The sequence below is a fragment of the Drosophila bipectinata genome, chromosome 2R (assembly GCF_030179905.1).
Source record: "Drosophila bipectinata strain 14024-0381.07 chromosome 2R, DbipHiC1v2, whole genome shotgun sequence".
Classification (NCBI taxonomy): Eukaryota; Metazoa; Arthropoda; class Insecta; order Diptera; family Drosophilidae; genus Drosophila; species Drosophila bipectinata.
In genome coordinates, this window is record NC_091737.1 from 11,732,270 (window position 1) to 11,758,084 (window position 25,815).

The 25,815-nt window shown below is 42.4% G+C and overlaps 8 protein-coding genes and 1 non-coding gene across 11 annotated transcripts; 5 read left to right on the plus strand and 4 right to left on the minus strand.

The window, feature by feature from the left end:
* Positions 1-2,030: 2,030 nt before the first annotated feature.
* LOC108133179 (putative G-protein coupled receptor F59B2.13) lies at positions 2,031-3,639 on the plus strand. Its single transcript, XM_017252991.3, has 3 exons — positions 2,031-2,700; positions 2,759-2,939; positions 2,998-3,639. Exons 1-3 carry the CDS (start codon positions 2,084-2,086, stop codon positions 3,637-3,639), a joined length of 1,440 nt encoding a protein of 479 aa, XP_017108480.3. The 5' UTR covers positions 2,031-2,083.
* A 19-nt stretch (positions 3,640-3,658) lies between these two features.
* LOC108133182 (uncharacterized) lies at positions 3,659-4,043 on the minus strand. Its single transcript, XM_017252994.3, has one exon. It carries the CDS (start codon positions 4,041-4,043, stop codon positions 3,678-3,680), a length of 366 nt encoding a protein of 121 aa, XP_017108483.3. The 3' UTR covers positions 3,659-3,677.
* A 67-nt stretch (positions 4,044-4,110) lies between these two features.
* Positions 4,111-4,725, minus strand: Vha16-4 (Vacuolar H[+] ATPase 16kD subunit 4). Its single transcript, XM_017252992.3, has one exon. The coding sequence runs from the start codon at positions 4,608-4,610 to the stop codon at positions 4,116-4,118; it is 495 nt and encodes a 164-aa protein (XP_017108481.1). The 5' UTR covers positions 4,611-4,725; the 3' UTR covers positions 4,111-4,115.
* A 140-nt stretch (positions 4,726-4,865) lies between these two features.
* mute (muscle wasted) lies at positions 4,866-11,468 on the minus strand. Its single transcript, XM_017252990.3, has 7 exons — positions 10,861-11,468; positions 10,476-10,806; positions 9,348-10,422; positions 8,820-9,291; positions 6,882-7,938; positions 6,689-6,822; positions 4,866-6,629 (listed from the first exon to the last, which is right to left on the minus strand). The coding sequence occupies exons 1-7, from the start codon at positions 11,362-11,364 to the stop codon at positions 4,935-4,937; spliced, it is 5,268 nt and encodes a 1,755-aa protein (XP_017108479.2). The 5' UTR covers positions 11,365-11,468; the 3' UTR covers positions 4,866-4,934.
* Ufm1 (Ubiquitin-fold modifier 1) lies at positions 8,206-8,806 on the plus strand. Its single transcript, XM_043210441.2, has 2 exons — positions 8,206-8,281; positions 8,376-8,806. The coding sequence occupies exon 2, from the start codon at positions 8,461-8,463 to the stop codon at positions 8,713-8,715; it is 255 nt and encodes an 84-aa protein (XP_043066376.1). The 5' UTR covers positions 8,206-8,281; positions 8,376-8,460; the 3' UTR covers positions 8,716-8,806.
* Positions 11,469-11,697: 229 nt separating the features above from the next.
* On the plus strand, positions 11,698-13,589 carry PIG-V (phosphatidylinositol glycan anchor biosynthesis class V). 3 transcript variants are annotated; one of them, XM_070278979.1, is made up of 2 exons: positions 11,698-11,890; positions 11,934-13,589. In XM_070278979.1, exon 2 carries the CDS (start codon positions 11,970-11,972, stop codon positions 13,332-13,334), a length of 1,365 nt encoding a protein of 454 aa, XP_070135080.1. In that variant the 5' UTR covers positions 11,698-11,890; positions 11,934-11,969; the 3' UTR covers positions 13,335-13,589. The 3 variants fall into 3 exon arrangements, with proteins under 3 accessions (XP_070135080.1, XP_017107905.2, XP_017107903.2); XM_017252416.3 differs by having other exon boundaries at positions 11,958-13,589; XM_017252414.3 differs by having other exon boundaries at positions 11,699-11,890; positions 11,955-13,589.
* A 149-nt stretch (positions 13,590-13,738) lies between these two features.
* Positions 13,739-15,010, plus strand: LOC108133209 (protein C1orf43 homolog). The gene is made up of 2 exons (XM_017253044.3): positions 13,739-14,436; positions 14,489-15,010. Exons 1-2 carry the CDS (start codon positions 13,811-13,813, stop codon positions 14,919-14,921), a joined length of 1,059 nt encoding a protein of 352 aa, XP_017108533.2. The 5' UTR covers positions 13,739-13,810; the 3' UTR covers positions 14,922-15,010.
* LOC108133208 (glyceraldehyde-3-phosphate dehydrogenase 2) lies at positions 14,987-16,971 on the minus strand. The gene has a single exon (XM_017253042.3). The coding sequence runs from the start codon at positions 16,809-16,811 to the stop codon at positions 15,174-15,176; it is 1,638 nt and encodes a 545-aa protein (XP_017108531.2). The 5' UTR covers positions 16,812-16,971; the 3' UTR covers positions 14,987-15,173.
* A 7,441-nt stretch (positions 16,972-24,412) lies between these two features.
* Positions 24,413-24,483, plus strand: TRNAG-GCC (transfer RNA glycine (anticodon GCC)). The gene has a single exon. It is a non-coding gene; the product is annotated as a tRNA-Gly (tRNA).
* Positions 24,484-25,815: the final 1,332 nt, after the last annotated feature.

Below are 25,815 nucleotides of genomic sequence, written 5' to 3' on the forward strand. Positions count from 1 at the left end.
GAGATTGTTCTTGAGTTGGAAACTTTAGTACCTAAACTGGAATCTAGATGCTAACAACTAACTATGTTGAACAGACAATCTACTATAAGCATGTGAAACTATAGTCAACGGATATACATATATAGCCTAGACCGATTTCCAAAATTAGCGCCAGCCGAGCTAAGCTTTTGTGCCTCTCGTAGCTATCTTTCTCTCATAGAAGAAACCTTAAAAGAATTCTTGCCAAACGAGGCTACGCATATTTATAGTGAAAATATATAATTATAAAACGATACTGACAGATCGGACTGTCGGTTGGGATCGGAATTTTTAGCCAAGCTAACTGCATAGGGCACAACAAAGATTCCAAAAAATACACATATATCATAAAAAACAATTGGTAAAGTGAGCGGAATATTTAGCTTAAAAGTAGTTTGAATTAATACAATTAACTGCATACAATTACAAATATAATGAATAATATGTAACTCCGAACTCGAAGCATTTAAAACGTTTAATTTACCTCTCCAATTTGAAATCAAAACTTATATTTAAGTCAACAAAGTAGATCAAAAGATATACTCGAATCGCAACCACAAGGACGATGAGAAGCACTCGAAGGATGTTCAACCCGAGGGGGAAGCCCGAAAGTGAAGAAGATATTTGCTCGTATTTTTAACAATAAATTGAAAACATAATTAACATAAATCTTTAGATGTGTATGCGTGTCTGAATTACTTTAATGAATTTTATGACAACTAAAATAAAAGAAGAAACATTTTTCAAGTCTGTTCGAATATTGAAAATATTACAATTTGAAAGAAATTCATTTTTATTATCAAACTATATACATATTAAAAAAATGCATATTGGTAGGACTTTAACTGCAAGAATATTTTATTTAGAGTCGACATTTTTACAAGGCATAATGTATTAATGTAATTTTGATAATTTTCATGGTCATTTTTTAAACCAAAATCTCATACGTATGTATTTTTATTGCATATTAACTTAAAATTAGTACAAAAACAAATAGAATATACACATATATCTATTTATATCTATAATATATCGGTGTGAATTACTCTTAACAGATACGATATTCAGCTAGAGATATAATACCACACGATATCAAAACTTCCAAAGCGAATAACTTCTCGATCGAACTCGAAAATGAAACTAAAAACTAACTATTTTTACATTTACTAAATTCATACACAAACCTCTTGTGGAATCAGTCGAAACTCTAGACCTTGCTATATTCGTACATATACGAATGTACATTTAAACAGGCCCCAACAACTGATTGTACCAGTAATCTATAATTTATTGAGCCAAGCCAAACAGAAACAGACAGAAAAACACAAATAAATCAAACAAAATGGCTTTGAATAAACCACACACACTACACATTACGAGTAACCGAGAGTAAATAAAAATACTAAATACATCTGAGTCTCCAAATAATATGTGTTTATGTGATAGGAGATTGGGGGTTTTGGAATACTAGCACCTTTCTAAAGTCCTAAAGCCATTTTCCATCATGGCGGACTATTTTCTTCGATATAAATTAAAAACGATAACAAGATCGATAACAGTGAGTAGCCATTTTGGGAAAAACTCTAGATATTTTTATTTATTTCCTCTAATTATTTTTAGATATTTGAGGTTCATTTCAGGATTTTTTCCTAAGCTAGTTCTTAAATACTTTCAAAAGGTATCGAAAATGTTTCTTATTTTTCCGAAACCTACCCAAGTATTATCATAAATTTTGGTTTTGCCCCATTCAGTATGCAACCAACTAGAGAATGTGAGGATATCGGACCATATATACACCTAGATACCCAGGTACGTACCCAGGTAAGAGACAAATAAAGGGACGAGGGCGATCAGAGGACCATGTTGAGGTTGGTTTGCGTGGCGGCGTTATCATTGATTGCGTACAAATTAACATTTATGCGTCCGTTAGCGTTAGATAATCTTATCGAGAATTTGCAACAATTAGATAGACGTGTCCAGCAGGCGCTGCCTAATCATCCTCTCCAGTCAGGCAGTCAGTTAGTAGTCCGTCAATAAAGCCAGTCATCGATTCGTTCCATCTGTCATGTTTGCCGTGAATTTCACCAGGCCAGACTTTAACTGGGACCTCAGGCCGAAGTTACCGGGACTACCGGATCGGGAGGAGTTAATGGAGCACAGCGATTTATGCATCTTCCAAAGGAGAATGCCCTCTGTGGCTATATTTGTACTTTACGGACTGGCTGTACCCACATTGGCTTCGTTTGGTCTCTGCACAAACTTCATAAACGCCGTAGTTTTCATGAGACCCAAGATGACACCCTCGTCCTTCAGCTACCTGGCTGCCCTCTCCTGGATGGACTGCATCTCCTGCTTCCTCATAACCATGACTGCCTTGTCCAGAAGCTATTTTTACTCCAGTCCTTCATGGATCGAATATGATTACAAATGGCAGACGCCACTTTTTGGCATCAGCACGGGAGCAGCCAATCTTATCTTGGCCTGCTTGAGCTTGGATCGATTCACCTACCTGTCCAGTATAAAGAAAACCAACGGAGCTCCACGATTTTGTCGGCGCAAGGTGGCTCGTTATATGATTGCCACAGTGATTACGATATCCGTGGTGGTTAATATGCCTTATTTTTTTGTTTTCTACGTCGATGGAGATGGAACTTGCCATGTCACGCAGTTCTATTTTTCCTTGTAAGTGGTCAGGACTCGTATAAGTAAAGCATTGGCTAATAGTTCTTTTATTTAACAGTTTTTATAAAGTTCAAAACTGGTTTACCTTTGTCCTGTTGGCCCTAATGCCTGCCATATTCTTGGTTATTGGCAACATGGCCATCATCATAGCCTTTCGCAAATGGACGAAGCAGAGCCAGAGATGTCACCAATCGGGTGGAAATAATGCCAATTCTCTCACCACTTCCAAGCGCTATCAGGTAGGGATTTAAATACTTTAAGTAATGTCGATTTTTTATAGCTAATCCCCTGTTTCAGCATCAAATGAAACTAACCATAAGTATTGTAATAGTGATTACACTTTACTTGATTGGAGAACTTCCTGCTCACATGACCTCCAGGAAGAGCTCCTTGAATTTGATATTTGGCGGAGATACCAACAAAGTAAATGAGGGTTTGATGGAGCAACTAGAGGTGATATGCATCACCCTGAATGCCCTGCAATTGTCTCTGAATATTGTGGTCTACGCCGTCATCAATCCCTCCTTCATGCCAGAGTTTTTCCTGTGCATGAAGGGCACCTCGGACATTTGTCTAGGATTGTGCTGCATCCGGCCAATGCTTCGGAGCTGGCAACGTTTCCTAGCCCATCGACGTCAGCGGATGCTGGCGGAGGAGCGAGGAGCTGTGGTCAGCAGTGTGTCACCCCAGCATCTGCCGGCGGATGAGGCTCCCCAATGCGGGTGTGAGAGTTGGGCCAGTGATTCCGGGTGCAGGAACGATGCTCATTGCAAGGCTATCGGCACGTTCACTATGGTCAAGGAGGAGGAGGCAGAGGGACACCACTGCCGACAGGAACCGGAGGTTTTCACCACTAGATCCAGCGCCTGTCTACACACCAAAGACACTGCTTCGGATGAGGAGTCCATCTTTAGTTCTAGCTTCATTATAATTACTTAAAATATTTATTAGTCTTTAATTTATTTACATTTAATAAATTATATTAGCATTGTGTTGTAGCGATTCAATAGACGATTCCAAATCTTATTGGTGAATCCCCTGGCTGCCGTCTCGTTTCCATCGAATACCTTGTAGTAGGCATCTCCTGGCGCAACCTTGTGGATAACTATGTGCATTGTACCATTTCCCTGGTTAGGGTCCTTGTGTAAGTTTCTTAGCATCCTCCTCAACGGTATTTTTATGCGGGTTTTATTTGCAGGATTAGTGTTTTCTTGAGCCCCAGTTGGGCTTAAGAGAAGACACATCAAGGCAAAAATAAGGCAATACTGAAGGTGCATCCTAGGACGATGTAAACGCATCGAGGTTTTAAATGGAACTGAACTGTGATGAGGAATTGAATGCATCTAAAGAGTTTCCAACTGGATAAACATTCAAAGAAAACCGGTTCTGATGGAAAGCCACAAACAATGCAACATTTATTTGGTAAACAAATAAATGGCCACTATAAGACCATAGAGTCCCAACACCTCGGCAAATATCAATATCAAAATGACAGATACAAAAAGTTTGGGCTGCTGGGCAGAGGCCCGAACACCTGCATCGCCCACAACTCCAATGGCGACGCCTGCCGCCAGTCCAGAGATGCCAACGGCCAGGCCGGCACTGAGGTTCAGGTATCCCTTATAGCCGCTATAAATTTTGGTAAGCGAACCAGCCAAAAGGACCGCAATAACCAGGCCGTAAATAGCAATAATCCCGGCCATAACCACTGGGATGATGGCCTTCATGATCAGATGTGGATGCTTTATTGACATGGCTGAGATACCAACGGCAGCCTTTGCAGTCCCATAGGCAGCTCCCAGTGTGGAAAATATAATGGCGGAACAAGCGCCCAATACGCAAAAGAGCCATCCATCCACGGGCTCATCCATCGTAGCGGAATCGAACTTTCTCATCTCATATTGATCCATTTTGGAAAAAAATGTGATTATTTCCTTGCTCGAAACTCCTTTGAACTTTTTCAGAATAATAGTTTGATTTGACAAAACAACTTTTCAATGTTTACTTTTTATGCGTATGTACAGTTTTTGAAAAATAGTTGACGTTTTGCTTAACTTTAACTATTACTTTTAATCTTAAAATAAAATTCTATACATTATATTGATCGATTATCAAATACACTTCTGCATTCTAAATTTCAGCATTCATTCATACGCTCCAAGAAATACTTTATAATATTCTATTCAGGCTTAAATTAAATAGGTTTCTACAGTTTATGAAACAGGCATAGTCATCTACTTCCCCTGAAGCTTGGACAAGAAATCCATAAGGAACTGATGCCTTCCACGCAACTCTTCTATAGTACGATTTTTGAGCTTGGCGCTCATCCGTTTAATAAGTTTCTCCCGATCCTTCGCACCCAATTTCATTTCGATTAGAATCACTTTGTCTTCCTCCCGAGTCCAGGGAGCTGAAACAAAACTGCTACTCTGGGATTTTGACGATGTACTGGGCGTTGCGGGTTCTAGAGCTACCGGGCCACGAACTTCTGAACTACTGCCACTGGCCAGTGATGCAACCACGTCTAGCTTGCAATCTTCATCACTATCAAATTGTGTGGTTATCACATGCTGCGGTGTTCCTCCGGCGCTCATGTGCAATGGCTCCATTTCATCCTCAGATTGATCCAGATCCATTTTAATCGGTGTCAGTAATGAAATACTTTCTCTACTTCCCTCCCGGCTTTCCACCTCTACTTTGGCAATCGAGGGTGGCGTTGGGGTTTTCTGTTTGGCCTGTGCAATGATTCGAATTCCCGCCTTGGTATCCGTCGCATCCCGGACACTTTCCTGGTCTATCAGAGTGCGTAAGCGTTTGGCACATTCGATAGCCGGCGAAGACGACGGTTGAGATTCGTGAATCACTACCATTGGGTGGTTAGAGCCCCGCTGCCTGCCTTGGTTTTGATTCTGAGGTGATCGCACCTTTTTACTGGGGGATTTTCGTTTATCCACATGAGGTGACGTGTTGGCTGCCAAGGGACTTAAGCCGGAGTTATTAAAAGCCGATTGCTTCCGCGGAGACACTTCTCCAAAGTTGATGGCTGTTTTCTTAGCATGCGGGTGATGATGAGCGTGAGAGCTCCCTACATTTGGAGTACTAGTGGCAGCATTACTAAAACTGGAGTTGGAGTATAAGCCAGCATTCAAGCGAATTGCATGGGCCCGGAAGCCTACATCATCGCACATCTCAATGGAGGAGCAGCTGTTTTGTTCGTCCCCTGTTGTATCTATGACCAAAGCACGGCTGGCATCGTCCTCCTCACTGCGATCGGTGGCATCATCGCTGTCCACATTGGATGCCAGACTGATTAGTTTCTCGCCCTGTGTTCGAATTGCATGCGCACAGGTTAAAGGTTCCGCGGAAGCCAGTGGAACGTCGCCTGATTGCTCATTATAAATACTGGCAGCCATAAAGGACAACTTGGCGGGCAGAAGCATCTTGGAACCATAGAAAATTCGACCATTTATGTACCGTAAGTGGCAGCTGGGTTTACTAGGCGCTGGAACATCCAAGAATTCTTGAATCGTCTCTGTGTATTCGCCGGTAGTGTTGTTTTGCACCTCAAGAAGATTTATAGTCTCCACTGGAGATAATATTCGTTTCGGAGGTTTTCCCTGCGGAAATTGTTGCACAAACCAGTCGCACAGAAACTTATTGCCCTTGAGCAAGGGCATTATCTTGTTCTCAACCTTTTTCATGCTCACATTGGGCAACTCGGCCAATTCGCTTAGGCATGCATATATCTTTCTGATCTGCGCTGGCTGCTTGCTGAAGTAGACGTTCAATTTGTTAATGAAGTTTGTGGCATTGGTTATCATGAAGTGCTCAAAGAATTTGCCAATTTCAGCAGCCTCGGCAGGTACCAAAAAATTAAGAAACATCTCCGCTAGTTCTGGGTGGTCGGGCATGAGAATTTTTTCCACTTTCTGTGAAAAAATAAGAAGAGTTTAGAATACTTTCACTATAGTAATTTAAGTGAATTTACCAAATATAGTTCCGAGACTTTATCCTTGTGTGGATCGAAGGTTTTCAACAAACTGTTGAACTTCCTGCAATCTTCCACACGATCAGCCTTCAGCAGAGTCTCCTCCACTTTGTCGTAGAAATTCAAAGCAAATACTGAAATAAATATACAATAAATAAAATGGGAGTTTCTTCTTTTTCTATAAGTTACTTACTGGCATCTTTTCGATTTCGCTCTTCGGGTGTGTCTGGTCTCAGCATTTGGCGCAGCATCTCCTCCTCCCTAATGGCCTTTCTAACACGTGCCGCCTCATCATCAGCCTTCGTTCTCTTTGGCTGCGTGGCTGTTTTCGTGGTAGTGGTGGCGGGAGCTGCAGCAGCGGCAGTGGTAACGTTGGCATTGGTGCTGCAGAACATCTTCAAATCTGTTAGCAGTTCGGTGTAGAGGTCGAGGGCCAGAAATTGTCTGTGTACGAGCTGTATCACTTCGCACTTTATATAGAGCTCTCTTCGCTTACTCAGGTAGGACCCGTAGGACGTGATTAATGACTGACACCGATTTCGCAGGTTATGGCGCAAACGCCCAAATAATTTGTGGTAGCGACCGCGCGATGGTGTTGATCCGTTTTTGCATTTTATCGTTGGGTTTACCTTTGGCTTAAAGATTTGGTAACGAGGCCGTTTACAACTCTTGCCTGAAAAAGATCGGCTTAGCTCCCGAACAGGGCACAGGTCCTGCTGTGTACCGGCTTCGGTGGTGGCTTCGCATTCGCTTATTTGCAGCGTATTTGTGAGCTCGTCCAATCTATAATTTATTGCACAAGGCGCGTCGTCGGCTAATGGAGGAGGAATTGGCGGCAACGCCAAGATATCGTTGCACTGTTCAGTGGTATTCAAGGTTCGATTGATATTCCGCACAATGTCTGTGTAGCTCCCGTCGGGTAGTAAAGGCACTGAAACCCCAGATGCTGCTAAACAATTTCCTGGACTGGATTCACCGCCAAAGACATAGTTTACATTAATTGTCAGCAGAGCATTCTCCTTCGCTGGGCGAGGTATCCTTTTCGATGGTTTCTTCTTCGGCTTGCGATCCTTAATGGGTTCCGAACCAGCGGCGCTGCCATCTGGAACAGCAGCCTGACCAAAGCTATCGGGCAGAAACAAATCCTCGCCCACAGCCTCACGCACAAACTCCAAATACGAGATACCGGCGTCGGATGAAGCTTTGACTGCTTTTGAAGGTCGTCGAGTATTGATTGTATCCCAAGAATTCTGTAAAAGGGGCAGTTGAAAATTTTCCGCAATTTATAAACACACAGAGATGGGAGAAGCAAGGTATATAATTATCGATAACAATTACTGATAAGGTTTGTATAGAGACGGCACATTTTTAGGTACACATTTAATTTATTACTTTTAAACTTAAGTAAAATAAAAAAAAAACATAAAGAAATAAAAATAAAAATAAAAGAATTATTTTTCTACTATAAACATTTATGGATATTGGAAATCGTTCCTTTTCGGTATTTTGTACACTAGCCCACAAAACAACACTGGTACCTAGCTCCCATCTCTAGCAACAACCAACCCATCGCGATTTCTGACTACACAAAGGGTATGTTAGCATATTTTTTGTTTTTAAATAAAAAATTTAAGATATTTCTTAAAATAATCAATAACAACACTAAAAAAATACTCTTCCCTTACAGAGTCAAAGATCCCTACTGCTGGAAACAAAGGAGAATATATAATTCCAAGTGAAACTCGAAACTGACCACGTCTGCACATTCCAATATGAGCAAAGTAACCTTCAAGATCACGCTAACGTCGGACCCCAAGCTGCCCTTTAAGGTGCTCAGTGTTCCAGAGGGGACACCCTTTACGGCTGTGCTAAAATTTGCCTCGGAAGAGTTTAAAGTTCCGGCAGAGACAAGTGCCATTATTACAGACGATGGAATCGGCATAAGCCCACAGCAGACAGCCGGAAATGTGTTCCTCAAGCACGGGTCGGAGCTGCGACTCATCCCCAGAGATCGGGTGGGGTGCTAACTAGGCTAGTATACCCCTATCCCTTTGTATTTCCCTGAGATTGTCCCCCCCTTTGTGAATTCTTATTAAAATGTTAATTGAAACTTCTGAATTGTAATTCTCACCTCAATGAAGTATTGCCAGCCACTGGGCAGCTCCGGAAAGCGATCCCTGGGTATCTTCACTATTCCGTTATAGAAGCCAAAAAGGATTTGGCTGATGGGCGGGGCACGATCTCGATCAAAATAATACTTAATAGGATTATACTGCTTCGACTCGCGGAGCTCCGATATCTTCATAAAAATTCTCCGGGGTGATTTTCCGTGAATTGTATCCTTGGCCATTCGTCTACAGGCCAGCCGAAGAGGATCTGCTCGTTTCCGTAGCGGTTTTGAAGAATTTCTAATAGCCGGCATGTGCTTTTCCAGACCTATGGCTATAAGCTGATATTCCGAAGGTGCATATACAGGAATGGGATTCAGTTTTGGTTGGAACGCCATGCGTGGCAAATACTGGGGATACATGAAGACCTTGCTATCCAGCATGAGATCCATTATGCGAGGAGCCAATCGCGGAACTTGTCGTGTATGGCCGTCCCTAGAAAAATGAGATATATATTTCAAATGTTTAAAATATGTAACAAGTCTACTCACGTTAAATCGGTTTCCTTGTTTATAAACTCCATCATCTTCTTGTTTTCCTCTTCGTACTCGTCACTACACAGATCGTGCTCCCATTTCCTTGCCAAATCAACCGCACCTTGCAGATTCCAGCAATTGAAAGTCGCATTTCGGCTTGCTCTTTGGTGGAGGTCCTCCAGCATTTCCCTGGGCTTATTGGCTAATGGATACAGTGTTGGATGGGAGTATGTCTGCAGATAACTCTGGGCTAGCATCTGGGTGTGAATGCGTAGCTGCTGTTGCATCATATCGTACTGGGGTTTGGTGAATCCCTTAAATCTTGCGAGGCTATTATAGTTGGATGGCTCCTCATTACGGAGATTTTCAAATTTGGTATCATACTCAGAGTAAACATGCTTTTTAACGGAAATGTACTCCCAGGTAAAGTTGGTATCATAGGGTTTGGTGTAACGATCATTAGTAACTTTGGTTTCATTGGGAATTGGCTCGTTATCCACTGGTTCGGGGCAGGCGTAATCGTTCACCAGTGGTGGATTGTACACTTCGGGCTCATTGGGAATCACTTTGGCCAACTGGAAGCAATTCGGTTGCCCTGGGACTGGAACCGCAATCAGTTCTGGAGGTTGGCTCAGAACATCTGTTGGGATATTCACCATCTTACAGGGCGTTCCTCCCGGACTCTTTTCCAGGGCTCCCTCTTGCACTACGACCAGTGGAACGGGCATAAAGGTAGTATTTGCCTCACATTGACCTGAAACCATACTGGATTGAAATACATCTATTTCCTGATCATTTTGTACCATCTGGGTATCAAAGTCAATCTGGCGGGTCACTTGTTCGATGGGATCTGCCGTAACATTAGCGCTTTCGATAAACTTCTGGGGAGTTTCCAGCTCGACCGATTCAAGGGATACTCCCTCCTGCAGCAAACCAGCAAACAGTTCTGAAACTAAGTCAGTAAGCTCCTTCTTGGATATATTGGCATCGCGAAGTTCCTCGGCATTATCGTACTCGGCGTCCATATTATCAGCCGCCACATACTCGGGATCATTGATGGGATCATCGTCATCGCAAAGGAAGCTATTGTCTGTAAAAGAGCTAACATAAATATATATGGCCATGACAACTATTCAAACGTACTCATAGGCTTTGTGAAATCATTCAGAAACTGCATCCAGTCGGCATCAGTGGCGGTTATCTCCGGCTCAATCACATCGCTGGGCTCTAAATCGGGCGGTACGAACTCAGACTGCAAATCCTCGATGGTGGTCTGTTGCAGGCAGAGTTTCGAGCGTGTTCTGGTTGCTATCCGTAAATCGTCCTTGTTAGCCAGATTCTTATCGAAGGGAACCTTAAAGCAACCATCTTCCGACAACTTAACCGGAGACTCTTCAGCTGCAGTGAGTGGAGTTTGGGGTGTACAAGGATTTGAGTCGAAATCCGAAGCTGCTGTACTTGGATCATCATCGGACTAGGAAAAATATTTATAATAATGGGGGGAACACTTCCAATATTAAGTACTTACATGGAAATCATCTTCCTTGAACGTGTACTCCTCATCCTCCTCGTCTGATTGCAACTCTTCCCGGATCAGTGCTTCAATTCCATTGTTATCCGCAGGAGTATCATTCAGTTGAGGCAGTGAAATACCGGGAGTGCAGTTCAGCTCCCTTGCCTTGGCACGAGTGAGCTTAGCTACCGATGGGGTATCCGTAATGATGATGGCACCACGTTTTTGCTGTTCCGGTGACTCCAAGGATTTCTGCCGCGCCAGCTCATCCTCTGCCTTTAAGGTAACCAGTGCCAAGACATGGTCATTGCGGACCACACTTCGTACTACCTTGTGCATGTCCTCGCTGCTGATGCAGTTCTCCCGGGCCACCTTTCTTAGCCGCCGGTCCAAATCTTTAACATCCTCATCCACTTGCGAGTCAAGGCTCTGTCGTTCCAGGCGGCGGCGTTTTCGCGCCCTCCTCGGCGTGGAACTGTTGCTCCGAGAGGGCTCTGACTTTTTGGAGCTGTTTGGCATTCTGGACCGTCATTTATTCAAGGAATTTCCCGCAAATCTCGAAACCATTGCAAAACAAAACACAAACAATGCCTGCACAAACTGCCGCCACTATATTTTCCGATAAGTTGAGTTATCGATAGTCATTGGTAACTCGATAGTCATTGGATATTGGTAACTATCGTTTTCAGTCACAGTTTGGATATCTAAAATTTTTGATTTCCAAGAATAATGTATGATTAAGAGCTCTTCTTATATAATTTTAGCTTAATTATATCCTAAGTGAGAGGAAAAACTTTAAAAGAATTTAAAATGGAAATCACCGCATTAGGTATTTTTAGGTTGGCCAAGAAAGTGCCACACTGGCCTGGATTTGTGTTTTGGTTTTTCATTTAAGTTGCCGGGCAAATTTTCCAAGTTGTCCCAGAAGCAAATGTCAACGTGAAAGGGTGCTGCCCAGGTGACACTAGAACTGCTCTTTCGCCTTTCCTTTTTGGACGGAGTAGTGCCGGAATAAGGTGTTCTTCCACAGAAGATATACCAAAAGGTAGGCTTACGGCAGAAAATGAATCACATGCCATTCATATAAGAATCGACTCCACCCAACACAGTAGAAAAGCGGCAGGATGACAGAAAAAGTCACGAAGCTGGCGTTGACCAGCCGCATCATAGTACTCGTGATCCAGATGCTGGCGAATGGAGCTCTGCCGGATCATAAACCGGATGTTTTTCGAATGCCCCTTGCCGCTGTTTCGGAGGAGGAATCAAAGAAGATGTATTTCGCGTGGCTGGACAAACTTGTGATCCGCTGTCTTGGAGGATTGCGGCACTGGGACGGCGAGTACTTTCTGCACATAGCCGGAAATCTATACACGTACGAGAACACCCTTGCATTCTATCCACTATTTCCGGTTATAGTGCGTAACGTGGCACAGGCGTGCGAAACACTTGGCCTTAGGCTTTCTGAAAAATCCATTCTACTCCTAGTGGCAGTGGTTTTAAACACCTGGCTCTTTTGCGAGTCTGCAAACCTGCTGTACCAGCTAACTCAAAGGATGTTCAATGACATAAACAAGAGCTGGAACGCCGCTTTGGTTTACTGCTTTAATCCGGCCACAATTTTCTTTAGTGCGGCGTACTCGGAGACCTTGTTCGCTTATGCCAGCTTTTATCTGATGCTGGAGTGCAAGAAGCCAGGCAACAAGAACTTTCGATTTTTTCGTATATGTGCTGCTTTAACCGCCTGCCTGTTGTCACGCTCCAACGGACTAATAACCCTGGGATTCCCGCTGTACTTCTATGTCCGGCATTTGGTGTTAAAAGGAAGGGGTTTCTGGCTGCAAGCAAAGATGATCGGTACCATTGTGGGTGCTCTTGCGATACTGCACACATACTATTTCTACATATATAGACTTTACTGCATGCCGTCTGTGACGGTGAAACATCCTCAGCACGTTTTGGATTATGCCGAAGAGCGAAAATACCTAGTTTCCGGCCAGGGACCAGAAGGATCGCCATGGTGCCAGTATACCCTACCTTTTCCGTATACCTACGTGCAGTCCCACTATTGGGATGTGGGTTTCCTCCGCTATTACAAATTGAAGCAGCTTCCCAATTTTATTTTGGCCCTTCCCATGTTGAGTTTCATGCACTGGCACTGCTACGATTACCTGCGGAACTTTCTACAAAGCGTTTGGCCAACAGCCACCTTGGCCAACTACAAGGAGTTAATCAAGACTCACACCACATTACCTTTCGTCCTGCATGCCGCTTTTCTGACCATTATCTGCACTGTCTTCGTGCACATCCAGGTGTCCACTCGTCTCCTGGCATCGGCCACTCCGGTATTCTATTGGTTCGCCGCGGATCACATGCCCAAGACACTAGCCAAACTGAAATTTCGCTCCGCAGGAGGAGCTCTATTTATATGGTGCACCACCTATAGTCTAATAGGAACGGTATGCTTCTCCAACAATTACCCATGGACGTGAAATGTGCCGGATATATAGTAGCTCGTAGCCAAAGAGACTGTACATCCACAAGGATTGCTTTTTTACTATGTAAATAATCGTTCGCGTTCACCGGATTGAATTAAAAATTGTTAAGGCGCTCAAAAGAATAGGATTTTGTACATTTGTTTTTACAAAAAAGCGCATTGATTGCTTTGCACTGTGATCCATCTTACTGGATACTTTTTAAAAATTTAAAAAACATTTTTATAGAATAAATTTTAAATATTTATGAAAGCTCTTAAATCTTAATAAAATCATGTCACGATTTTAATAAAAGAAAAAAATAAACTGGATTTTATTGTATTTTTGAATTAAGTTTAAGCTGCGCGGCAAGCAATCGATATGTTTAAAATCGATACTATTGCCTATCAAAAATGGTTCGTCTCTATTGATAAACAAAGAAAACGAAGGGGATTGTTTATTATTATTAAATTGTTAAGGAATCTGTGAATTTTATGGATGGCCATCTTCGTTTGCACAAGCTAGGAGACTTCATTACTCCGGAGATTCAGCACAAGGTGGCCAAAGCAGGAGGAAACATGGAGCAGCTCTCAGGTGTGATGATAATTATTATCATCAGTGGAGGCGTTCTTACCTCCCTGATGCTTTTCATTTTCGCCAAGCGGCAGATAATGCGATTCCAGCTGCGAGGACGACGGGGTCCTCATGTCCCAGTGGGCAACGATGCCAAGAAGGCGCTTAGACGCGAAATTGAACGTCGGTTGGACTGCATACCAAAGATTACCAAGGAGCCAAAACTTTTGTGGAACGATGGTGACAAGTATATTGTCCAGCCCGAACCAGAGGCGCCTCTGCCGCCGTATTACTATCGCATGAAGGCGGTAGATGATGTGAAGCTGCTGGAATCAGAGATCGCCCGGGCGGATGGTAGTTCTCGTCATGCGCCGGAAAGCTTAAGAGCGTTCCTGCTAACTACATTGTCGGTAACTTTGAACGGGGCTGGGCAGCGTATGATTCACCAGTATTGCGATATGTACGAGCATGCTAGGCACGATCCGAATGAATTTGGCAAGGACGAATACGAAGCGTATCATCATTTGCTTTTGAAACTGCTAGAGGCGTGAGTATTAGAGAGACACTGAAAACTCGGGAACTTACCAATTCCTTTTCAGTTCGAAACAGCTTAAAAACTACAACTCGCGTAAGGCATCGCCAGCTCGGACACCTCGGAAACAGACCAAAATGCACTCTCTTTTGGACCCGGCTCGACTGCGTCCACCCCCCACCATGGAAAATGTTCAGCCCAGCAGCGAACTAACCACTGGACAGCATGCCAAAGTCAATTTGACGCTAGGTCTGCAGGGTGGTGGCGGTGGTGTAGGTGCAGGTGGCGATGGAGACGCTGAAGTGACACCCAATCCACTTCATTTGCAAGCGCCTTCGGACAGGGATCTCATTATTCGAAACCGAATAAAGACCCCCACCCTGGACGACATCGTTGTGGAGGCTGATCACCACCAGAGCGGCGAATCGAGTGCCATGGAGGATAATGAAATTAAGAGCATATCCTCCGCCCATTTTCAGAGAAACTCTAGCAACGTTTAAATCAGTTTCCAAAGATGCTTAGATTATTTATCATATAAGATACTTATAAATTATGACCCATCAAATAAATTGTTTTCCTTACAAATTTATTCATGGTTAACTAAAATTTTGTTTAAAATTGATGTTTTCTAGCTGTTTCATGTTTTGAGATGAAAATACGAAATAAGCAGAGACGTTAAATTTGGAGACGGACTAGATATACTGGCGTCTTTTTTTACTGACTTCTTTTGGTTCCCACTTAGCCGAGTTCAGTTACTTCTTCTTGCAGTGATCACCTTTCTTTTTTTGAAAATCGTCTTTCCTCTTGCCGCAAGGATTATTTTTCTTATTTTTACCGCACCTGCCCTTCTTTTTGTTTTTACCGCATGTGTTCTTCTTCTTTTTGGCGCAAGGATCTTTCTTCTTATTCTTGGCACAAGGGTTTTTCTTCTTATTCTTTGCGCAAGAGTCTTTCTTTTTCTTAAAGCTTGCGCAGGGGTCTTTCTTCTTATCCTTCGCGCATGGGTCTTTCTTCTTATCCTTGGCACAAGGGTCTTTCTTCTTGTCCTTCGCGCAAGAGGATTTCTTTTTCTTAAAGCTTGCGCAGGGGTCTTTCTTCTTATCCTTTGCGCAGGGGTCTTTCTTCTTATCCTTCGCGCAAGGGTTTTTCTTCTTATCCTTCGCGCAAGGGTCTTTCTTCTTATCCTTTGCGCAGGGATCTTTCTTCTTATCCTTGGCACACGGATTCTTTTTCTTTTTGGCGCAATTTTTCTTTTTTGTCATTTTGGCGCAAGGATCTTTTTTGCTTTTAGCGCAAGGATCCTTTTTCTTTTTGCCGCAAGGATCTTTTTTCTTCTTGGCACAAGGGTCCTTCTTTTTTCCCTTCTTCTTCGCCGAATCCTTGGCACAGTGATCGGCTAACTGACTAAAGAGAACCAGGTCCAGAAGCTTGGCAGAGTATCCCATCTCGTTGTCATACCAACTGATCAATTTGACGAACTTATCGTTCAAGGATATACAGGCTTTCGAATCAAACAAAGACGTGTACTTGGAGCCAATGAAATCGGTGGAGACCATTTCCTCGTCTATGTAGGCCAACACACCCTTCAAGTCGCCCTTGGTAGCTTTAATCATGGCTTTTTGGATGTCTTCCATCTTGCCCGGTTTCTTGAGACGACAGGTCAGATCCACAACGGAAACATTTGGTGTTGGAACACGAAACGCCATGCCCGTAAGTTTTCCGTTCAGATCGGGAATTACTTTACCCACAGCCTTGGCCGCCCCGGTTGCGGCCGGGATGATGTTCATCATTCCGCTGCGACCATCCCGCCACAGCTTCCCGCTGGGTCCGTCGATTATCTTTTGAGTGGCGGTGGCCGCATGCACGGTGGTCATTAGTCCCTCAACGATCCCGAAAGTGTCGTTCACCACCTTAGCAATGGGCGCCAGACAATTGGTGGTGCACGAGGCATTGGAAATGACCTTAGTTCCGGGCTTATAACTGTCCAGATTCACTCCACACACAAACATCGGAGCATCGGAGGAGGGTGCCGATATCACCACCTTCTCGGCACCGTTATCCAAATGAGGCTGGCATAGCTTTATGGTGGTAAACCGTCCGGAGCACTCCACCACAGTTTTGACGCCATAGGAACACCATTTAACCTTTTTGATATCGGGCTCCTTCAGCAGCTTGACTGTCTTGCCGGCAACACACAACTTGTCCCCGTCCACCGAGATCTCCTGTCTGAATATGCCGTGCGTGGAATCATAGCGGAGCATGTACGCCAAGTAGTCTGGATCGAGGGACGGATCGTTGATTGCCAGTATATGAACATCGGGCCGCACCAGCGCCAGGCGAGCAAATATCCTCCCGATGCGGCCGAAACCGTTGATTCCTATCGCGGACATATTGGTTAACCAAAAGCTTGTATTTTACATTAAATTTTGTCAAATTTTAAACGACTATCCACAAGAAAATGAACCTATCAAATAAATGTTTATTTTAAAATTTTTAAAACTACTCAAGGCATGAAACCGACTAATATGGAAACCAAAAAATATTTAATGTTAGAATTAGAACCCAAGCTCTAAGGTTACTGGGATCTCCAAAAAGGTTGATCTATCGGAAAACTTAAAGCGGATGGACCTGCTGGGCTGGGTTTTGTACATACGTAATTATGCAGTTGGATATAAATCAATCGAAATTCGACCACCTGCCAAAACTTCTCACGAACAAAATTACAATAACCTTCGGGACCGCCCAGCCCAAAATTTTCTGGGGTCTTAAGAATCGAGGGAGTGGCGGCCAAATTGTTGCCCAAAGGCACTCACGCACTCACACAAACATTGGCTGACATAGAAAATCCAGCTTCAGGGGTCATTACTCACCTTTGTGTGGCACGCCACCTTACTCCTTCAAGACCCTTTTCACTTAAATGCACAAATAATCAAAATGTATTGAATATAGAGGGAAAGAAATGAAATTTAAAGATTCATAAAAGGAGGAAAAGCTCTTTTAAAGAGGTATTAGTCTTAGTCCTGTAACTTATCATTTTATTTATATTAAAATGAAACATTAAAAGTTATAAGAAAGCAATGTAGTATAAGTTCCAGTGTGTGCCTTTTTTTTGAGCCTAGCAAATGACGAAGACGGGGCCAGTGAAATTTCCATTCCGGCAGACCCATTGCCCTCCCATGACTCGGCTGGATACCCATTGAATTGAACATTTATTTAGTTTGGCTTTTAGTGGAGTCACCCTTCTCCAATTCGACCGCCACACATGCTCCTTTCAAACGGGGGAAATTGGTCTTCAACTGGCTATGACAACTTAACTTCGTTGAATATTTATGATGCCAGCCGGAGCAACAGCTGGCAACATGTTGCCCGGCAACATTTATTGACGCCCCCGCAGAACTTGGCCAAGACCAGAGAGTAAGGACCCTCTCTGCTGCCGCAAGAAATACTAGCTCTGCGCTCTCCAGGACCTGTGGTGAACTCGTCGTTGGGTGAGTGCGAAATTTGGGCCGCCGCCGCTGATTACGAAATGGTTGCAGTAATCGCAGGACCCGCCGTTGCAAGTCCTGTACACACCACCTTTTTGCTTCATTTAAGCCCGGGACTTAAAATAGTGCCCAATAAATGGTGAATACCCTCGCATCAAATCCCATCAAATTTAACTTTTTGTTTTATGAACGGGCAACGGTCTAGTCCGCGGCGGGGGTAATATCATGGGGAAAGCACTTAAAGGATCCCAGTTGGGTTCCAACACGCAGTCCTTGCAACTATGTTGTCCTGGCCGGCTTGTTTACTTTAGTGTCTCTGCCTTTATTCCAGTTTTTCACTTGCTTTTGTTTGAAATTTATGCGAAAAACTTTCAAATTCGAGAGTGGCAGTTGAGAAATGGCCAACAGGACGAAACCGGAGAGCAACAGGAGCAGCGCAACCAATTTTTCCATCAGAATCCTACTTTCCAGAGGAGCTTAAATGAAAGCCGCTTGTGGCACTAAAAAACTTTTCTTGAAAAAAGTGTTGAAATATGGCTCATGAGATTTCGAACAGAAACACTAAAAATTAAATGAAAATACTAAGACGATCACCTAGCAAGGACCTTAAATAACTAAGGAGCTTATTTTGTGTCAGCAGTAAACATTCTTAATCTTAATCACACTTTTTCAACACTCATAGGGCATTAAGAGAAATGGTGGCATTTTATATTTGTTAACAAAGATCACTGAGAAAGCACTTTACAAAAATATATTTTTTATAAACTTTTTTAACTCCTAAAAAATTAAAAATTACTTATGGTATTTGCTGAACTTGTAGATATCCTTTTATATACAATTATTTTGATAGATCCTTTCTATTTTTATTAGTGTACTACCACACATAAACGACCAATGCCAAATGTCCCTCAAGGGTCTCTTTAACTTGTTCACCGGCCAGAGAAGCGAAACTAAACTTGTCCAAATGTATTTAAGGCCAAATCGGACATTAAAGCAGACCGGGCTTAAACCAAGCCGAACAGGAAAACAAATCGCTTGCGAAATGTTGCGGAAGCGCCAATTGTTTTATTACATTTTGTTGTTACTGGTGATTTTTGCCAGGGTCTGGTGCTAAGGACGCAGTGCCTCCATAATTTCCACAGCTGTCAATGCGCTGCGGAACAGCTTAGCTTCGCAACACTTCAGAACCTTTCTCCTTCTCCCTAATCGCCTTGGGTTTATAGATATATAATGTATACTACTATATATGTATATATTTTCCATAATCGCCTGCTGAGTGGAAGTTGTGGAAAAATGTTGTTTGGCTGCTTTACGATTATCCGGGGGATCAATATTCAGCCACCCGACTCAAAGCTGCAGTATCTGGGCTCTGGCTGATTTTATATACATAGATGTATCCTCTACCCACTCCGTCCCGTCCAGGACTCCCTCTACAAATTGAATTGTCAAACACAAGTGCGCTTTGCTGCAAAATTTTTTGGGGGAACAAAGAACAGTGGTAGTTGGAACTGGAATTGGCGAACAAAGGAAGCCGGGCCAGATTCAGCCCGTTTGCTATTCAAACTGACAGCTAATTGTGCGCTCAAGTGCCTAAAAGGGGTGTGGCAAGGATTGTGAATTGTCCTTGCCAGAACTTGGAATTAAATCAAAAAGCCAATGCGGCAGATGCGAGTCGTTTATTTCGTTTCTGTTCGTTTCCTTTTCTGTTTTTTTTTTTTGTATTTGTTCTTGGACAAGTTGGCATTTTTGGCAGGTCATGAAATTCGTAACCTATACTTATCTGGCTAAAATACGAGTATATCTCTTTTTGCCAATAAATCCGTTGCAACACACATGGAACTTTTCTGAAAGCAAGAGGGCCAAGAGGGCGATGGGTTCCAGTGAAGTCACAACCCATTCAATGACTTCGATATAATTCAATTTGCATTTTTGCGGATGTGGAATGACATTTTTCCGCTTGTGTGTTTGGCATTGAAAGTTTCCGGTGACTTTCAGGGTAACTTAGTAAATGAGTTTTCAACAAAATGCGTTAGTAGCCATTTGGAAGGGATAACGATGGGATAGGAAACATAATAAGCTAAAGTATTTCATGAATTTCTAGCATTTGACTTTCTTGGAATTGGATGCGAAGTTTTGTTTTCATTTATCTGAAAATATAATAAATCAACAGACCACATTCCCTAAAAACCAAGCTCAACTCAATGAAAGCCAATTCCAAGGCTTTCTCTTAAATTCCTGCATTGATTTAATGAATGTTTCTTTACCAACTTTCGGATAAATTCTGCAACTTTCAGTCTTCTGTGTGGCTGGCGGCTTTTGGCTAATTGACCAAGTGAGGAATTGCCTTAAATTGAAATTCAATAGAATAACAATTAATTGAGTGAGTGGGTTCAGGTGGGGTAATTACCTTGATATATGCCTGCTCCAGGTGAACGGCAAACATCCAATGGCCAATGGCCAATGGCCACTCCATAAATAAACCAACATTACGTATACGCTCGGGATGCCCAGCACAGTTGGTGCTCGAGTCAAATGCCATGAAATTTCATTACCTTCAAGAGTAGCTGAAAACAGCATAAAAGTTAAGCTTCTAGCTAAACCAATTACACTTGCCCGCGACTCCAGGCAGCTAGCCTGGTAGCCAGCCAAGGGATCCTAAAAATAAGGACAAAAACTAGAAAACAACTAAAACAGTATAATGTCAACAGTGAAACCAGCCACACCAACGACAAATATGCTTTCATGACCAACCAGAGGAGGAACATTCGAATAGTGGATGGGGGTGGGGATGGAAGGAGCAGGAAAAGCAACAGAAGCCTCGGATTCAGGACATTAAAGAGATTTATTTATTTCTGGCAACATTGTGTGCCCGGCGATTTTCTGAAGCGTATAAACGAAACGGAACGAAACAAGAGCAATTCCTTCACTTGTCAGACGACACCTCGCCCCTCCAAAGCCAAAAAAGAATCCAAAAAGAGTACCAGGCCCCCTCCACTTTATCCAAGAAGCTCACTTTCTCACTGCGACTGTCAAAAACTCATTTATTATTTAAATAATATGCAAAGGAGTCAGGAGCGGGAGGCTCAGAGGAGGACACGAATAAAATTCAGCCTGTTGTTCATTTTTATTTGAAGGAAACAGCAACAAAAAAATGAACCAACTTTTGTGTCAAAGTTCGAGCTTGCCTTTTTTTTATGATGATGATGATGACGATGATGGGGCCCGACAAGTTAAATTTCTTTGGGCCCAAGGATGTTTGGTGTCAGTCCGCAGACATCCGCTGTCAGTTCTTGGCGGCAGAATAACAAAAAATAAAATAAACATAAACGAAACAATTCAAAATCAAATAGTTGATTGCACCCATGCATTTGAGTCATGACAAGTTTATTTATGACTCTTACTTTTTATTTAGTTGATGAATTCCTGTAGTTCCTAAATTAAATTAAAAGAATTGCCAAAAACTGCCGTGAAGGATAGGAAGGAAATGAGTTCAGCAAAATTTATTTCATGACATCTACCACTTACAGTGCCTTATCATTGTCACGACCTCCTCCGACTAGGTTGGGGGCCATGTATATCTTCCCTTTCACTTTTTGCATAAATAATTGTTTATAAGCACGTGCACATGACTTTATGGCCCTGCCAGGGTTTTATCATTCGGCCTGAAAGTTTGCCAAAACAAACAAAAAGGTAACTTTTAGACCCTATACCTGGAAAGTGATACATGTGATTTGAAGAGAACGAACCTAACTCAATAAGGATTGTATCCCACTAAAGGGTATTTAATATTTCAGACACTGTTTCCCCCAAGTGCCAGACTACTTTTTGGCCAAAAGAAGAAAACATGTAAAACACCAAATAGCTGAAGGCGCAAATTCAGGGTGTGGACTGAGAAAAGCCTGGGAAATTTTTGGGAAAGTCGAGGGCTTGCGTGACCGGAGTGTAAGAGGTGATAAATAACTGCAGAATGTAGACATCAGAGGCAGTTCACTTTCAGTTCCCCAGTTTCAGGACAAACAAAGTTGTTAGACAAACATCGCGGGGGTCTGTTATGAAGTTAGCCCGGCAGCTAATAGGCCGACAATTGGCCAAGTTTGTGCATCTAACGAGTTTTCGGACTCCCAGCGAGATGAATGAAATCCAATTTTCTGATTATGCCCCCTATAGTATCTTTGTGTAACCTTGGATTGCATTTTCCATTTTTCTGCTGCTGCTAGTGCTTGTTCTGGTGCTTGTCCTGGTGCTGGTGGTGCTTGTGGTGGTGGTGCTGCTGCGAATGTCCTTGGAAGTCACATATAGTGGACTGTGAAGATACTGTAACGTCATGAATGCGAAATGTGGAAATGTGAAATTGTGGTGGATTGAGATATTTTAGAATGCACTACGGCTATTGTCCTTGTCCTTGGCTAAAAATAAACAGAAATGTAAATATGCTGCGGGTAAGACAAAGCCAGCCAGCCAAACAACAATCGCACTGGCAATCCCAGTAATAATAATAACAGCAGGGACAACACACAGACACAAAGTGCTTGTTAAACAACCCAGCAGGATAATAGAGAGAGAGAGACAGGGACAAACAGAGCGATAGAGAGGCAGATAGTCATAAGACACAAATAGTATCTAGTAAGTAAATTAACTGCAAATAGGTGGGTAATGACATTCCTTAATATTAAATCGTTATAAGCATTGTTACAAGACCAAACAATAAGTAGTTCATGGCCAACATTCTGTCACTGTTTTCGTCCTGATGAGTTGTTACGCAGATAATTCCAAATTAATGCACCAAAGTGGACATCTGCTAATTGAGCTGCACTGCTGTTTTTGACATTCCGGCGAAGGTGGTTTACGACACGTGGATCTGGTAATTACCACAGCGTGATAATCACCTGGCATAAGGCCAAAAGCCTGACAGACACCTACAATTCGTATTTAATTCGTGTCATTTCTATATGAAATATAATTAACAATTCAACCTAAGATGGTAATGAGGGCAATCCAACTGCCCGAATAATCAAAAGCCAATTAATTTACAAGTAATTGACCAATTACTAGGCTTAAAATTCACTTAGCTCAAGCGGAGAATATCAAATTAATTGACAATGTAGTGAAATGTTTAAATGTTTCAATTGAAACCAATAACCTTAAACACTCACAAAGCCAAAGTCTATCTTTAAAGCTTAAATCCCTCGTCTACCTGTTGGCTTTCCAAAATATGTCTGCCATTAAAATCTTGCACTCCATTAAGCAATTAGATTTTCATGTAAATGACAAAATCCATTACATTTAATTGGAACAATTTTAAAAGCCTATGCCCGAGACCCTGCAAGTCGCGTTTCTCTGACACATATCAGAAGCAATTTAATAGGAAATCGTTTGGGGGATTTATTTTTTCGTAAATAATTTGGAATTCAAAGCTGTGATGGCATTTTTTATTGTAATTGGAATAATTATTTTTCTGCAGGCATTATTTTATTTTTGTTGGCCATGAGAGAAAGATACTTCAAAAAGCGTCAAGGATAAGGATACAAAAAATGCAATTTAAATGTATATGTATAGGAGGGCGAGGAGGATTTCTCTATCGAAATTAAGAAACTTTCCGTGGAAATTCTGCCACATTTTTGTTTCCTATTTGGATATCCAGTTTATTCATGTAAATGTGAACTAAAAGCGGCTAAAATTCTCATAATCCTCAAACAGGAAGCCCGGAAAACAAACAATGAACTAGCTGGGGGGGTTTCAAAATTCAGATGGGACGCCAAGGAGAGTATTCCTGCCTGACCGTGCATATTTTATGAGACCCACAAGTGGTCAGCGGGACTGGGATGGGATGGGGAGAGTTTGGGGAAAAGCAGTCCTAAGCTTTTAATTGGCTATTGAAAATGGAGGCCAAGTTTTCCACTGATGTTGATTTTTTGGGGTGGCAAGTGTGAAGACTCCAAGCATGCCCAAAAACGCCCACCACCCACAATACACAAAAACACATTTCATCAGCCAGCGACAGAGTGAAGTCATTTCCCCAGCAAAGTGCTCAATAAACTAGTGAATGAGATACTGCCACGTCAATAGAATCGGCCGTCAATACACCCATCCCATCATTCAGTCATTCATCCACTTTCCACCTTTTCAGCTGGGAGGTTGGAGGGCCGCCCACGCAGTTGATTGACTTTTGTTTTTGGGGGGCTTATGTCTATTAAATTCCTGGCACAACAAAATTAGCACACAGATTCATTATTTTGTTATGGGTGAACATTTCTTAAGAAAATAAACAATATTTTTAAAGCAATTTATGGGAAAATTAAAGAATAATGTGGAACGGAACTCGGAGGAGTTCAAATCGAGTCGTCTCGAGTCGCTATTGAATACACTTCCCATCAAGTGGTTTTGATAAGAAATATGATTTATTTTCAAAAGATAAGAGTCGCTAGTTTTGATTTGACACTATTTTATTAATAGATTATGAACAACAATAAAAACTAGAATATTTTTTGGAGCTATTTTTTCAACAAGCATCGGTGGTTCAGTGGTAGAATGCTCGCCTGCCACGCGGGCGGCCCGGGTTCGATTCCCGGCCGATGCATAGTACACTTTTTTTTACTAAACATTCTAAAATATATATAATTTTTCCTCTCAAATCAAACACAGCCACAAATTTAAGAGCCCAGTCAAGTCCATAACCATAAGCGTGCATGAATATTATAAAAAATCGTTTATTTTTTTGTGTTTGGGTAAATGGCAGGCCAGAATACATCAATTTTTATGTTATTTGCTACACGAAAGCTAGATTACTCATACGCCCCGAGTGCCGCCCTCGCTCAGAAGGCGAAAATGTTAAGGAAAATCACCGGGTGGTAGTGCAGGGAAAAGTGCACAAATTAGCAGTGTCCGAGAAGTGGGCGGGATTGGCGCGATTAAGTTGCTTTATCGTTCTATTAATCATACGCCATGTTGGCCATTCAACAGTTTTTCCGCATCAGCTCGGCCTGTCAGCTTAAATTATGCCTTAAGTGGTGCGACACCGATTAAATGTATTCATTATTCAGCCAGTTCACTCGCTCAAGAGCATTGTAAAGAAAGTAAAAGAATTATGGGCTATTTACCATTGAGCGGCGAAAGTTTTCATCGATTGGCGTCAACTTGTAAATTACCGCCAAGTTTGCCGGCAAAAAAAAATTGAATAATTATGCTAAAACCTCTTTAAGATGCAATGTAAAAGTTCGCACTTTCAGGCAACTTTACTGTCTGTAAATATTTGAGCAAGAATCCTGTGGCTGCCATATGAACATTGGCATTATCAGGTGCAGAGGATGTACATAGGGATGTTGGGTGGAAAGTAGGGTCCTTGAGCGTTGCCATAAATATTTAGGGGCCCAGCATCCTGGCATACATGAGAGCACGTGATGATGAGAAACCAACAACATGGATAAAGTTGAGTTCGCACAGGAGCCAAATTACACTTTATGCGGATATTACGCATACGACGTGGTGGCGGTAAGTGCCACGAATTGGCTTGCTCCTCACCTTCCTCTATTAAGATCCTAATTTAGCAAATCCCTATTTTAGCAAATTTATTCTTATTGAATTAATCCTTCTTCAACTGTTGCTGCTTCGTTTCTACTGTCAATTTTATTTGGCTCTCATGGCATATAAAGTGCCAGCCATTTGCCAAAGCCAGGCATGCAACGTGGTTTCCCCAATTGGAAAGGAGGGCGGTCTGGGTGGAGAGGGCGTGGCTCTCACAAGGGGCGTAACGGTGGCAATGGGTGGGCGTGATAATGAGCTGCAGTTTGTTTTGAGTCATGTGGAGGAATGGGCGGAAGGCAAAGTCAGAGTTAACGAAGCAACATTTCATTTGAGTTCCCAGCTATGGGTAGATATCTGTAGCCCCTTATTCCACATAATCCAGCATTCC